The sequence below is a fragment of the Glycine max genome, chromosome 17 (genome assembly GCF_000004515.6).
Source record: "Glycine max cultivar Williams 82 chromosome 17, Glycine_max_v4.0, whole genome shotgun sequence".
In the NCBI taxonomy this organism is placed as follows: Eukaryota; Viridiplantae; Streptophyta; class Magnoliopsida; order Fabales; family Fabaceae; genus Glycine; species Glycine max.
The window spans coordinates 14,235,650-14,250,235 of NC_038253.2; the positions used below are offsets into that span (position 1 = coordinate 14,235,650).

Sequence of the window (14,586 nt, forward strand, 5' to 3'; positions counted from 1 at the left end):
GCATTAAATATATATTAAAAAAATTAGTATTATATATAATAACATAAATTATTTTATAATATAATTAATTTATTAGATCAGTTGGTTAGAGTGTTATACTAATGTGAAAATCACAAATTTAAATCTTACATGAGCTATTAATTTAAATTTAATTTATAAAACATATTTTTTTAAAATAATTTAATCGTGAATCCATATATTAACGGGAGTACTTTCAGAATTTACAAAAAATTTACTAAATGCACTAATCAATTGCCTTCCATCTATGATCAATAATTGTAGAATACAGTGCCAGCCGAAAGGCAATGCAAAAGACCAGACTTTAAGAAGAAAAATTGATCCACCAATACCGTTAAAGCGATTAATTTCAAAGAACTATTAGCTAAACAATTAGATTTCAAATTTCAATTGGGAATAAATAAATGTCAAGTGATTTAAACACATTTCCAGCTAAACATTAAATTCATGGAGAAACAAATGAAACAAGAAGCCCCCTGAACAAAATTTATCAAGAATGAAAACATCTCATCCATATTAAAAATGTCTTTTTTTTACAAGAATTTTAAAGAGACTTAGTATATTATATAAAATATCAATTTTTATATTAACCTTCTAACTTTTTTAGCTGCAAAATCATTTATCAGAGTTTTATAATCAAGCAATTCTAACACTTCACTTTCAATAGATAAAATAGCTAACCCATGCAATATATCTTGTAACATTCTTGATTTTAGATATGATTTAAGCGATTTTAATTTTGGAAAACATCTTTCAGCAGTAGCAATTGTTACAGGGATTGTCAATAAAATTCTATATACAATGTAAACATTTGGAAAAGAATCTAAAGTTTTAATATAACTTAATACTTCTATTGGTGTGCTAATTTCTTCTCTTAACACTTCTCTTAGTACTTTCAATTCTGAAAATAAATCAAGACCATCAATATCAGAGTATTTATTAAACCTTAAAATTTTTTCAAGATTAATACAATATTTTTTCAATTCATCCTCGTCTAAAGCTTTAATTTTTTTGGAATCAAATAAAAAACCAAAAATAGTCTCATATTGTAAAAATTGTTCAAATCGTGTCTCAATAGAATTAATTGATTGATCTAATATGTATAAAAAATACTCAATATGAAAAGATTCTTCAGGTGAATGTGTGATCTCATTACTAATATTTTTTTTATCAAAATGAGGTTTTCTATGAATTTTACGTTTTTCATGAAATTTTGGCTCTATATCCATTTCGATAGTCATTTTTTCTGTGGATTCTAAAGCCAATGCAAACCCGTTTTCCCTATAATGTTTTAAATAAGTGATAAGACCTTTTAAATGATCTATAGCAACATCTATATGCATATCTTTTGATTGTAGAATCTTGCTAACAGAATTGACAGCAAACAAAATATCATACCAAATATTCATTCCTAATAAAAATTCAAAATCTTCAAGTTCATGAGTTGCTAAAGACATGGCTTCACTTTTTAATTTAGGATCTTCACAAGTTTTTGATAATTCAGTCAAAGCATCTCTTACCTTTGGAGCTTGAAACTTAATAGCTTTGACACTTTCTATTCTACTTTCCCAACGAGTTTGAGATAATGATTTAACAAAAAATTTAGATACATTATCTTGCAAAATTTTCCACCGTTTGGTAGATGAAGCAAACAAAGAATAAATACGTTGTAGAACTCCAAAAAAAGAAATAGCTCTAGGAGACGAACTAGCCATATCACATAAAACTGAGTTCAAGTTATGACACCCACACAATGTATAAAATGCTCTAGGATTTATGTCTAATAATCTTCTTTGCACTCCTTGATTTTTAGCCTTCATGTTGAAACCATTATCATAACCTCATACCCTTATATCATCAATATTATGGCCATATTTTTTTAAAACATTAACAAGCTCATTAAAAAGACCTTTTCTTGATGTGTCATCAACTTTTAAAAATTCTAAAAAATACTCCTCGATTTTAATTGGAGATTTAGAAGTATCAACGCATCTCAAGATAAGAGTCATTTGTTCTTGATGACTTACATTTTGCATCTTTAACTTTCTCTATGATTGACTTTTTAACTTGGAAGGCTATCATTTCTATAAGCTCGTTTTGTATGGTATTACTCAAGAAATGATTACGAGTTTCATTAATTTTTATGCGCCTAACATGTTCTTGCATAATTGGATCAAATTCCGCAAGTATCTCAATCAAACTCAAAAAATTATCATTACCTTTTTCATATATCTTTTCATTTGTTCCACGAAAAGCAAGATTATTTTTAGAAAGATATTTGACTATAGCTATAATCCTAAGTAGAACCTTTTCCCAATGTTCCTTTTCTTTGTTAATTTGTTCTTGTATATGCTTATCAATTGTTTGTTTTGGTGTCAATCTCTTTTCTAGTTCAATCCACTTGGTCATATTAATTATATGTTCACAATTTGTTTCATGACTATTAAGTTTGGAACCAAGATTCTTCCAATATTTAGTCCCTTCATTTGCTAGTTGACTAACATTTGTTGAACCAAATAACTTACAGCAAAAACAATACACTTTGTCTAAATCTTTAGAATAAACTAGTCATCTTCTATCATGTTTTTCTCCATTTGACAGTGTTCGTTGATAACATGATGAATAGAAATATCTATTATTTTCATCTTTTGGATATTAAAAATTGTCATGTCTGATAGGACCCTTTTCTATCATTAAATTTCTAAATTTTCCATCAATATTTTTCCATAGTTCTGGGTCATAAATATTTGTAGGTACTTCACTAGAAGTGTTATTATGCTCAACATTCCCTTCTACTCCTATTTCTAAAATATTGTCTTCTAGTTCTTGATTGAAATTATGGCTATTTGTATTGTCAGTATTATTTATAGGTGGTTGTTCTATCACGTTTTCACCATTGTCAGTATCATCTCTAGGTGGTTGTTCTACACCGTTGTCAGTATTATCTATAGGTGGTTGTTCTATAACATTTTCCTCGTTGTCAGTATGATCTATCAGTGGTTGTTCTATCACATTTTCACCTATTGAACTTGCTTCTGCGTCATTTTTATGAATAATAGCAAATTTATCAAGGGCACCATGTTGAGATTCAATTAGCTTTTCAACTTTTCGTTTTTTCTTCAATTTTTCATAACCAGATTCATACTTTCTATTTGACATTTTCTTTTGTAAATAATCAAAATAAAAAAAATTAACTAAATATTAAAGAAATCTAAATAAACTAAACTCTAAAATAAATATAGAAAATGATGATCGATGAACAGAACGATAGAACCTGGAATTGGAAACAGACAGAGATTTTGTTGTTTAGATGTTGTGTCAGGCGCAAGGGTGCTACGTGATACGTGTTGTATTGCTGCGTACCCAGAGTCATGCCCATGAAATGAATTGTCCACCAATCCACCAGGATGGAGATGAAAGGCTCCGAACGCGGGACGTCAGGATGTATGTGGTTTATAGGCGTTCAGAATCCAGACGATGTCAAATCCAGAGAGGTTGATCCACGGAGACAAAGTTTGATCAATAGACAATAAGTTTCATTCAAGGGAAGGAGAAGAATATATTTTTTTTATGAACAGAAGATGAGGAGATGAAAAAACGTGAAGAATGGAGTCAGAAGAGTGAGATACGTTAATTAAGGAATTGGGATGGGTTAAAGGAAAGTTAATAGGGATTTACTTTTTTTGGGATAAATAAAATACTTTAAATGACATTAATTATGATATTGGTTAATTTTTAAAAAGATGATATTGATTGACTAATTTTTAGGGAAGAGAGAGATTCTAAATTATTTTATTTTGATCAGTTAAAATTTGTTAATAGTTAGTAATAAAAAAATTTTAGGGGCCTAAATTTTTTTTTTGGGTCCTTAGGCTGATGCCTAATTTGCCTTACATCTTACACGACCCTGATTCCCTGAACTACTTAAATTTAAGACATGAAAAATATCAATATTTGGTCTAATCTACCGAAGTTGACTATTTAGTGTTAGTAATTTTGGGTCACACACACACACACACACACACACACACACACACAACACACACACACACACACACACACACACACACATATATATATATATATATATATATGTCATGAAAGTATATAATTAGTCAAAATATTAAAGTGTTCTAATCAATATAAAAGTATGGATGAGGGCATATATGTCATGAAAGGCTAGTTGTGTAGATACTAGTGATATTATAATTTGATGAGAGGCCAAATTATAATTATTAAGTTTGGGTAACTTACCCATATAAGGGGTTATGGTCCCATTTGTAGAGAGCAACATAACGCAACCCAACCCAACGCGTACCATTCCTCTTTATCCCATCAGAAGAGACACATTCAGAGAAGAAAAGATAAGGGAAAAGGCTTTCTACAATTGGAAGATCATAAAACCAATTTTCTGATCAACCTTTCATCATCATCATACCATTATGGCTAATCCAGGTACGCTTTTGCATCTAGTTTTCATCATGATTTTGAGTATGGAAACACAAAGGGATTCTACTCATCTCTGTACAATAATTTCTCTACATGAATATCAATGATTGTCTGTTAGAATGAAATTCGACTGATTGATTGAATCCCAATATTTGGAATTGAATCCCAACATTTGGTATCAGAGTCACCCATACTTGATTCATGTATGATGTTTGGACAACATACACACATTAGGTACAATGTTCTGAGGAAACAAAATAAGATTATCACGTTACTGCGGAATGAACAATGATATAAAGGGTGATTGATAACATCAAATTAATATAACAAATGTAACACATGTAGAGTAACACTACGGTGCAGGCATAACAATTTGATATGTTAATGGGTTATGCATTTTATGAGTAACATGCACATATTTCATGTGGGATAATAGGTATAAATTTAAATGCATCATTTGTGTGTTTGTTGTTACTTTTAGAGGCCACTGCTGTATATTAAAATAATAATCACGGGCTTCTAAAATTTAAAATAAATAAATAAAGTTAAAATAACTTACTCAAGAAACATTTTAATTTTGGATTTGATGCATCAATGTTCAAAATTATGTTATGGTATATCATATTAATTATTTAGCATTTAAATGAACTAATTGAATCAAGATATCACCAAAGTGACCTCTCTTGTGTAGATTGTTCATGAGGAATGTTAAATGTTAACGTGTGTGATTTTTTATATGAATGGTGATTGGCCCAAAGGAAAGTTATCATTTAATTAAGTTACATACACACCAATGATGTTAAACATGTGATAATTATGAGGTTTTGCATGTGAATGATAAGTCACATCAAAAGATGAATTTGTTATTTGATATTTGTTAGTCGTCTTATACGACTAACTTTTGTATAGAAAATATTTTCCAAAACTTGTATAGTTTCACCAATTTATAGTTACTTTGTAGGAATTTGCATATAAATCTTGTTTTGTTTGAATAGTTGTCTTTAGAGTATTTCCCATGTGATTTAATGATAAAATTTGCATAATTTCAAGTTTAAATGAGGCTGATTCTTGAAGTGCTAAAAGGAGCAGTCGCGCTAAGCGGACCATGTGGGCTTAGCGCGCATCCACCGCTAAGCACAGCATCAGCGCACTTAGCGTGACAAAGGAATCTGGAAGAGCTCAAGAGTCAAGGCCTCGCGCTAAGTGCGAGATCAGCTCGCTAAGCGCGATGGTTGTCTTTAGCCAGGCTCAACGCATGACTGGCGCTAAGCTCAAATCCACTTACTCGCGCTAAGTGCGACATTGTGATTTCAGAGCCTATTTAAAGCTTATTTTGCTCAGAATTAGGGTAACAGCTTGTACAACACAGAGTACGAAATTGACACCACAGTGCTAATTTCGAGATAGAAGCTCTGGAGGCAGCAAGAAAAGCAGCTTTGCAGAGAAGCCTAGGGTTCTTCAATTAGAGAGAGATTAGTGAGTTGTATAGGGATTGTGAGGTGCTGAGAAGAGGAGGAGGGATCCCCCTTCTTGTGTAAGGAACAATTATTCTGTACTCTCAATCTCATTTGTGTTAGGATTTTTCTGTAATGATTGGCTAAACACCCTTGTTGGCGATTTCTAAGGAACAATTGTTGTAATTATCTTTAATATCTAATTAATTGTGTTTTGTGTGTTCAATGCTTCTTTCGATGCTTAATTCTTGCATGCTCTTGGTTTGATCACCCATTTGTGTGTATTGTTAGGTGACTTTAGCATTGGGAAATGTACTGTTGCCTTAGAACTTGATAGAAGCAGGACTAAATAACTACATTACCAGGGATGGATTGTGGGGTTTTGGTTTTCTGAATATGTTGTGATGATAATGCTGTTTAAGTTAAGCCTAGTCTTACAAGAGGGATCTGCGGACGAAGCTTAGGTTAAATTAGGCTAAACCTGCGAGGGCTGTTTAAGTCAAGCCTAGTCTTAAATGAGGGATCTACGGATGAAGCTTGGATTAAATTAGTCTAAACCTACGAGGGCTGTTTAAATTAAGCCTAGTCCAACATGAGGGATCTGAGGACGAAGCTTGGATTAATTCAACCTAACTAGGGATCGAGGTTCAGTATTTTAGGCTACAACATAGAACACAAGAACATGATTAATTAGAGAAATATCCTCATATGCATCAACTTGTTTGTTAGAAAGACCCAACGCCTTTTACCTATTGCTATCAAACTTTTACTTACTTGCATTTACTGTTTTACCATAGGATTAGTTTATTTATGTTTTAACCATCAATTATCAATGTTTGTTTCAACAATGCTTTACTTCTGAACAAAACTCTGTCTAATAAGTAAGTTCACTGTGTTCGATACTCAGATCATTATGTTTTAATTTTAAATACTTGACGACTCGGTGTGCTTTCTGGTGAATCGGATTTCCCTTGAACTTACTTGCAGGAGGCACAATGCAGAGAGAATTATAAAATTTTTGCAGGAATTAGAAGCAGTAGCAACTCCAGAAGAAGAACCTCGATCTTCCGATGCATCTTCTAGCTTTCCTATCCTAGGGCAATCTCACACATATTTGATTGAAAAGGTTATCATGGCTGAAGAGCCAAGGAGAGTGACCCTAAAAGATTATTCAAGTTCAAGTGTACCTCAATTTTTTACTAGCATTGCACAACTAGAGGTTCAAGCACATACCATCACTTACCCTCCATCCTTGATTCAGTTAATTCAAAACAATTTGTTTCACGGTTTGCCTAATGAAGACCTGTACGCGCACCTAGCCACCTACTTTGAAATATACAACACAATTAGACTGGCTGGTGTGCCTGAAGAGGCAATTCGATTGAGCTTGTTCTCGTTCTCATTGTCTGGAGAAGCTAAGAGGTGGCTTCACTCGTTCAAAGGCAACAGTCTTAAGACATGGGATGAAGTTGTTGAGAAATTTCTAAAGAAATATTTCCTTGAGTCGAAGACTGCAGAAGGCAAAGCCGTCACCTCTTCCTTCCACTAGTTTCCAGATGAATCGTTGAGTGAGGCCCTAGAAAGATTTAGAGGCTTGTTAAGAAAAACTCTCACTCACGGTTTCTCAGAACCGATACAGCTCAACATTTTTATTGATGGGTTGAGGCCGCAGTCTAAGCAGCTCTTGGACGCTTCTGCAGGGGGTAAAATCAAGTTGAAGACCCCTGAAGAAGCCATGGAACTCATTGAAAATATGGCTGCAAGTGACATTGCTATTTTGAGAGATAGAGCCCACATTCCAACAAAGAAAAGTCTGTTGGAACTCACATCACAAGATGCGCTGTTGGCACAGAACAATTTGTTATCTAAGCAACTTGAGGCATTGACTAAGACATTAAGTAAGTTGCCAACACAAATACATTATGCACAATCTTCACCATCTACTATTTTGCAAGTTGTAGGGTGTGCCATGTGTGGTGGAGCTCATAATTCTGGGTGTTGTATCCCCAATGAAGAACCAACAGCTCATGCAGTCAATTACATGGGGAACCAGCCCAGAAATAATTTTAATGCAGGAGGATTTCCCGGATTCCAGCATGGACAACAATACAACCAACAACAAGGACAATGGAGGAACCACCCTGGGAATCAATTCAATAGAGACCAGGGTGGATTGTCCATAAGGCTGCAACAACAAGGGCCTAGTCTCGACGATTGTAAAATGAAGCTGGAAGAGACTCTAGCTCAGTTTATGCAGGTTTCTATGTCTAACCAGAAGAGCACGGAGTCTGCCATAAAGAATCTGGAAGTCCAAGTGGGGCAGCTCGCGAAACAGTTGGAGGATAGGCTGTCAAGCCGCTTTAGTGCTAACACTGAGAAAAATCCGAAGGAGGAATGTAAAGCTGTCATGACAAGAAGTAGAATGGCAATCCATGTTGATGAAGGAAAAACTAAGAAGAAGGTGGAGGAACATAAACAACAGGCGGTGATTGAGCTGGCACTTGAACCCGTTTCAGACTTTGTTGAACTTGAGGAAGTTGTGGAAGATGAAGATAACCAGGAGAGAGAGACCCAAATAATAGATAGTCAAGAAGGAATAAAGATGAAGGAAGAACAAGAAAAATAAAAACAAAAAGAAATAAAAGAAAAAGAAAAAGAAAAAAATCAGAAAAATGGAAAAGAAAAAGAGAAGGTTGATGAGGAGAAAAAGAAGGGCAAGAGTGAGGCTGCATAAGAGAAGAAGAAAGAGACTACTCCTACTGAAGGCAAGGACGTACCATACACACTTGGCTAGATTTCTTGACATCTTCAAGAAACTGGAAATTACTTTGCCTTTTGGAGAAGCTCTCCAACAAATGCCACTCTTTGCTAAATTTTTAAAAGACATGCTGACAAAGAAGAACAGGTATATCCATAGTGACACTATAGTCATGGAAGGAAATTGCAACGCTGTTATTCAACGTATCCTACCACCAAAGCATTCAGATCTAGGAAGTGTCAGAATACCATGTTCTATAGGTGAGGTTGTAGTAGGCAAGGCTCTCATTGATTTGGGAGCCAGTATTAATTTAATGTCTCTCTCCATGTACTGGCGACTTGGAAAGTTAGAAATAATGCCCACTCGCTTGACCTTACAGTTGGCAGATCGCTCCATCACAAGACCTTATGGAGTGATCGAAGACATTTTGGTTAGGGTTAAACATCTCATTTTTCCAGCTGATTTTGTAGTGATGGACATAGAAGAGGACTTAGTTATTCCTCTGATTCTGGGACGTCCATTCATGTCTACTGCAAGTTGTGTGGTGAACATAGGAAAGAAAATGCTTCAAATGGGTATAGAAGACCAGAAAATCAGCTTTGGTCTGTTCCATGAAGAGAAAGATGTGCCTGACCAAAATGTATGCTTGAGGGTGAATGTGATGGATGAAAAGAGATCTGAGAAGAAGGTTCTGGAGGTTGGAACCTTGTTGGATCCAGGATAACAGGATGATGCGTCAAGCTAATGACGTTAAAAGAGTGTTTGCTGGGAGGAAACCCAGTCATTTTTTTAATTTTGTCTTTCTTGCATTTAGCTTAGGATAATTGTTTGTGATTGCATGTGATTTAAGCTTGTTTAGTATTGAGAAAAAGGGTTTCAAGCTTTTGTGAAGAGATGGACAGGAAAAGACTTAGAAAAATTTTCAGTTGTCCATTCGTTAAGCACAGCCCTTGCACTAAGCACAATGTCTTAACACGCTATGCTTGAGCTTGCTCGCGCTAAGCGCTTTGACCTTTCATCAGTTGGCTAGATGGTTCAGCTAAGCACACATCACTATGCTAAGCCCCACTTCATCTCTGGAATTGACCTTCATGACTTGGGCTTAGCGGAGATGATGCACTAAGTGCCACTCCTTCTCTTGAAAAATTTTATTATAGGAGCGCTAAGCATGCTGTCTTGAGCTAAGCCCCAGATCCATTCTGAAAGTGAACTTTCACGAGTTGGGCTTAGTGGCAGGATGCGCTAAGCGCCAATTCCTTACTTTCTTTGAAATGCCTGGAGTAGCGCTTAGCGCGCTTGTTGCGCTAAGCCTGAACTACTCTCTGTAAGTTGAAGCTTGTTGCGTGCTAAGCCTCATATCTCAGGCTAAGCGCATATTGCAGAAAATTTTGTGTTGCAGAAAGCGCTAAGCGCCACCTGCTGCACTAAGCCCCAGATGCTCACTGGAATTTGAAACCTCAAGTTGGGCTTAGCGCTAGGTTAGGCTAAGCACAGGGTTACTCAGAACCTAAACATTTCATTGACGTGCTAAGCGCGCCATACAAATTTCAGTTTTTAAAACCAAAGGCTGAGGCGCTTGGGTGTTACCCAGAAATCATTTGCCTCTACCCTTTTCTAACCCTGATCTTTTGTGCTTTCTACTATGTGCTGAAACTTACTTGTCTGCATTGTTCTTGCTTCATTCTACATTGCAATCATAATCGAAGTAAGTGAGTACATTTTCAATTTCATTTTCATCTTTCAAACCACAGGATAGATGATTTTGTGCTTTCTTAGTTAGTAGTGTGTTAAGTTAGGTATTTTAGTTTTAAGGTTAGTCATTCTAGGATTTTAGGTAACTTAGAAGCCCATTAAGGGCAATGTGGCTGAAAGGGGCCAAGACCCCTTCATTCTGCTGAGAATCGTGATGAATGCACTAAGCGCGCCTGCTGCGCTTAGCTGGTCCATCACATCTGAGAAAATTTTGATTTCCAGAAAAACGCGATAAGCCGACCATGTCGCGCTAAGCGCGTTCATCTTTGTTAATGAACATAAATGAGGAAGATGCTAAGCGCGTAGGCATGCTAAGCGTCACCAGTGTTTAAGACACTTCTGAATTTTTTTTATATAAAAAATTTTGTCTCAGTGCTAAGCCTGGAGGTCAGGCTAAGCGCCACTTTGCTTTTGTTTTTCAACCTTTGAATAAGGCTAAGCTCCCTATTGCGCTAAGCCCTTGTTATGTTTCATGGAGGTTAAGCTAAGCGTGCCCTACTGCGCTAAGCTCAACTCCTCCACTGTTTTTAAAAATTGTGTAATAAGGCTAAGTGGCCTACTGCGCTAAGCCTATTCTGCAAAAAAAAAAAAAAGATTTTTTGAGTACTCACGCTATGCGTGAGGATGTTGCGCTTAGCTCATGAGTAAATTTGCATAAGGCGTGCTAAGCTCAGCTGCTGCGTGTTGGATCAAGTGGCCTCAGAATAATTAAGAAGGGGGATTGAATTAATTATTAATGAACCTTTACTAATTAAAAAACTAATCCTTCTTAGGCTTTTACTATGTTGTTAAGAAAGTAAAGAACATAAATATAAACTTAACCAAAAGTAAAAGCAGTAATTAAAGTGCACATGGAAATTAAAAGAGTATGGAAGAAGAAGACAAACACAAGAGTTTTTTACTGGTTCGGCAACAACCCGTGCCTACATCCAGTCCCCAAGCGACCTGCGGTCCTTGAGATTTCTTTTCAACCTTGTAAATTCCTTTACAAGCAAAGATCCACAAGGGATGTACCCTCTCTTGTTCTCTTTGAACAACCTAGTGGATGTACCCTTCACTAGAACTGATCAACAAGAGATGTACCCTCTCTTGTTCTCAATCACAACAGCCCAAGTAGATGTACCCTCTACTTGTACCACAAAGGATGTACCCTCTAATGTGTTAAGACAAAGTTCTCAGGCGGTTAGTCCTTTGAAACTTTGTGAAAGGGGAAACAAAAGAATTCTCAGGCGGTTAGTCCTTTGAAATCTTTTGTTTATGGGAAAGGGAAGAATCAAAAGAATTCTCAGACTGTGTCTTATTGAATTCTTTGACAAGGGAGAAGGGAGACACCAAAGAATTCAGGCGGTTAGTCCTTTGTTCTTTTGGAAAAGGGAGAAGAGAGACACAAAAAGAATTCAGGCGGTTAGTACTTGGCAAATTCATTTTGGCAAAGGGAGAAGGGAATGAAAAAGATGAATAGCACAGTTTTGTTTTCAAGGTTTGGAAAACCAGAAAACTTTGGAAAGCTTTTTGGCAAAGGAAGAAGAATAAGAAGAAGTTCAAAGAAATTCAGAAATCAAATTAGAAAAGTTTGTAGTCAAAAGAAAAATAATTGTACAAATGCAAATCAAAGTCTTGCTTTTATAGACTCTTCATGTCTGGTCAAGAGAACCATTAGAAGAGTTATAACCTTTAGAAAAACTTAAAAATCATTGGAAAAGTTATAACTTTTAGAAAAACTTGAAAACCATTGGAAGAGTTACATCTTTTGATTTTTGTTCAGAACTTATTACTAGCAATCGATTACCAAATCATTGTAATGGATTACACAAAGCATTTTTGTGAAAGGATGTGACTCTTCACAATTGAATTTGAATTTCAACGTTCAAACACACTGGTAATCGATTACCAAATCATTGTAATCGGTTACACCATTTTGAAATCAATTGGAACGTTGTAAATTCAGTTGAAAGCTTTTTGAAATCAACTTTGCTACTGGTAATCGATTACCAGAGAGTGAAAACTATTTGGTAAAAGGTTTTGTGAAAAAATCATGTGCTATTCAATGTTTTGAAAAACTTTTTAGTACTTATCTTGATTGAGTCTTTTCATGATTCTTGAATCTTCAACTTGATTATTCTTGATTCTTGAATCTTGAAACCTGAATCATGAAACTTGATTCTTGATTCTTGAATTCAAATTTCCCGTGATTCTTGAAGTGTTCTTGACTCAATCTTGAACTCATTCTTGAATGTCATGATCTTTGTTATCATGAAGTGATCTTGACTTTTGAGCTTTTTGTCATCATCTTTGTTATCATCAAAACTCCTTGAATCAATCTTGATTCATCATGAAGCTTGCTTCTACACTGCGCTAAGTGCCTAGTTCAATTTTTAGTTTTATTTTTTTGTTTTTGATGAAAATAATCTTGTTTAACCCTGTGGTTTGATCTTATTTCTTTCATATGACATCAAAGAAGAGAAAGGAACCTGCTACACCTTCCCAGGTCTGTTATGACCAATCCAGGTTCACTTCTCCTAAGGCCTGGGAAAGGTACACTAATATTGTGGTACCCAGAAAATTACTCCCTAAGCGAAATGTGGTAATCTACCACACTGAGTTTGATGAGTTCAAGGAAGAACTGGAGAGAAGAAAATGGGATGAGGAATTGACTAGTTTTGATGAAGGCAGCATTGATGTTGCCATTATGAAAGAATTCTATGCTAACCTCTATGACCCCGAGGATAAATCACCTAAGCAAGTGAGGGTGAGAGGTCATTTAGTGAAATTTGATGCAGACACCTTGAATACTTTCCTGAAGACCCCTGTGATAATTGAAGAGGAGGAAGAGTTATCTGCTTATTCCAGGTTTTCACTCCTAAGGCCTGACCCTCAGGAATTGGTAGCCAAGCTCTGCATCCCAGGGAGGGGATTTGAGCTTAATGCTGACGGCTTGCCACTGAAGATCCTCAGGAAGAACCTGACGACCCTTGCTCAGACATGGAGCGTTCTCTCTTTCTCCAACTTGATCCCTACCTCACACACATCAGATATCACTATGGATAGGGCCAAGTTGATTTATGGTATAATTCAGAAGATGGACATGAATGTGTGTTACTTAATTTCTCATCAGATCACCATGATTGCCTAGCACGAATCCTCTAGGCTTGGGTTTCCAGCCTTAATCACTGCTTTATGCAAAGCTAGAGGAGTCACTTCTGATTCCAGGACCTTGGAGAGTCTCATCCCTGCCATTAATGTGGCATATGTAAAGAAGAACTATTGGAATCTGGATGATCCAACAGTGACTTTCAGAGGGTCCCAGAAGACCAAGGGTAAGAGGTATGAGGCTCCTTCATCTTCTGCTCTCCCATCTTCTGAGATTCATCCTTTATCAGCTCCTTCTTCTACAGCTCCATCAGCTCCATCTTTATCTACTCATTTACCAGCTCTTATTACAGCTCCAGCTCCTTCAGGATCTTTCATTTTTACTTTGGAGACTTTATTTGGCATGCTGCAGAGCCTACACAGAGGCCAGGTAATCATCATGCAGAGTTTACAGAGATCAGGCCTGTAGTCTATTATGAGCACAGAGGAGTTCCTTACTCAGGTGGCTTGGCCAGGAGTCCAGCCTTCTCCTTCTGGAGGGGGTGGGACTTCCGCAGCCCAAGAGCCTGAGACAACAGCAGAGGATGAGCTGATCCCTCCTGAGCCATTTGTTCCAAAGCCAGATGCAGAGATTGATTAGAAGGAGGCAGCATCACCATCACCATCTCCAGTTCTTGCTGATTCACAGCCATATGCTCCAACATCGAAGCCAGAGCATCCTATTTCACAAGATCCATCAGCTACTCCGGTGTTGGATCTGAACGAGCATGCGGAGGATCCGTAGCAGGACGATTGACAAGAATTTTATATTCCTAGATTTTGAACAATTTATTATTATCCTGTTTCAGTTTATTTTATGCTTTATGTTTCAGTCTTTAAATTTCAGTCTTTTAAATTTCAGTTGTTTGAGTGTTTGTAGCTTGTATAAAAGCTTGTTTGAATAGTGAAATGATTGAATCATGTTTCAGTGGTTTGTTTTGAATGACTTGAATGGATCAATTGTATGAATTGAGTGGATTGAAATGTTGAGATTCTTTTTTCTTGATCAAGCTTGCAGCTATTAGA

The 14,586-nt window shown here is 36.1% G+C and overlaps 1 protein-coding gene across 1 annotated transcript; it reads left to right on the forward strand.

Moving 5' to 3' along the window:
* Window positions 1–8,851: 8,851 nt before the first annotated feature.
* LOC102664764 (uncharacterized) lies at window positions 8,852–9,403 on the forward strand. Its single transcript, XM_006601407.1, has one exon. The coding sequence runs from the start codon at window positions 8,852–8,854 to the stop codon at window positions 9,401–9,403; it is 552 nt and encodes a 183-aa protein (XP_006601470.1).
* Window positions 9,404–14,586: the final 5,183 nt, after the last annotated feature.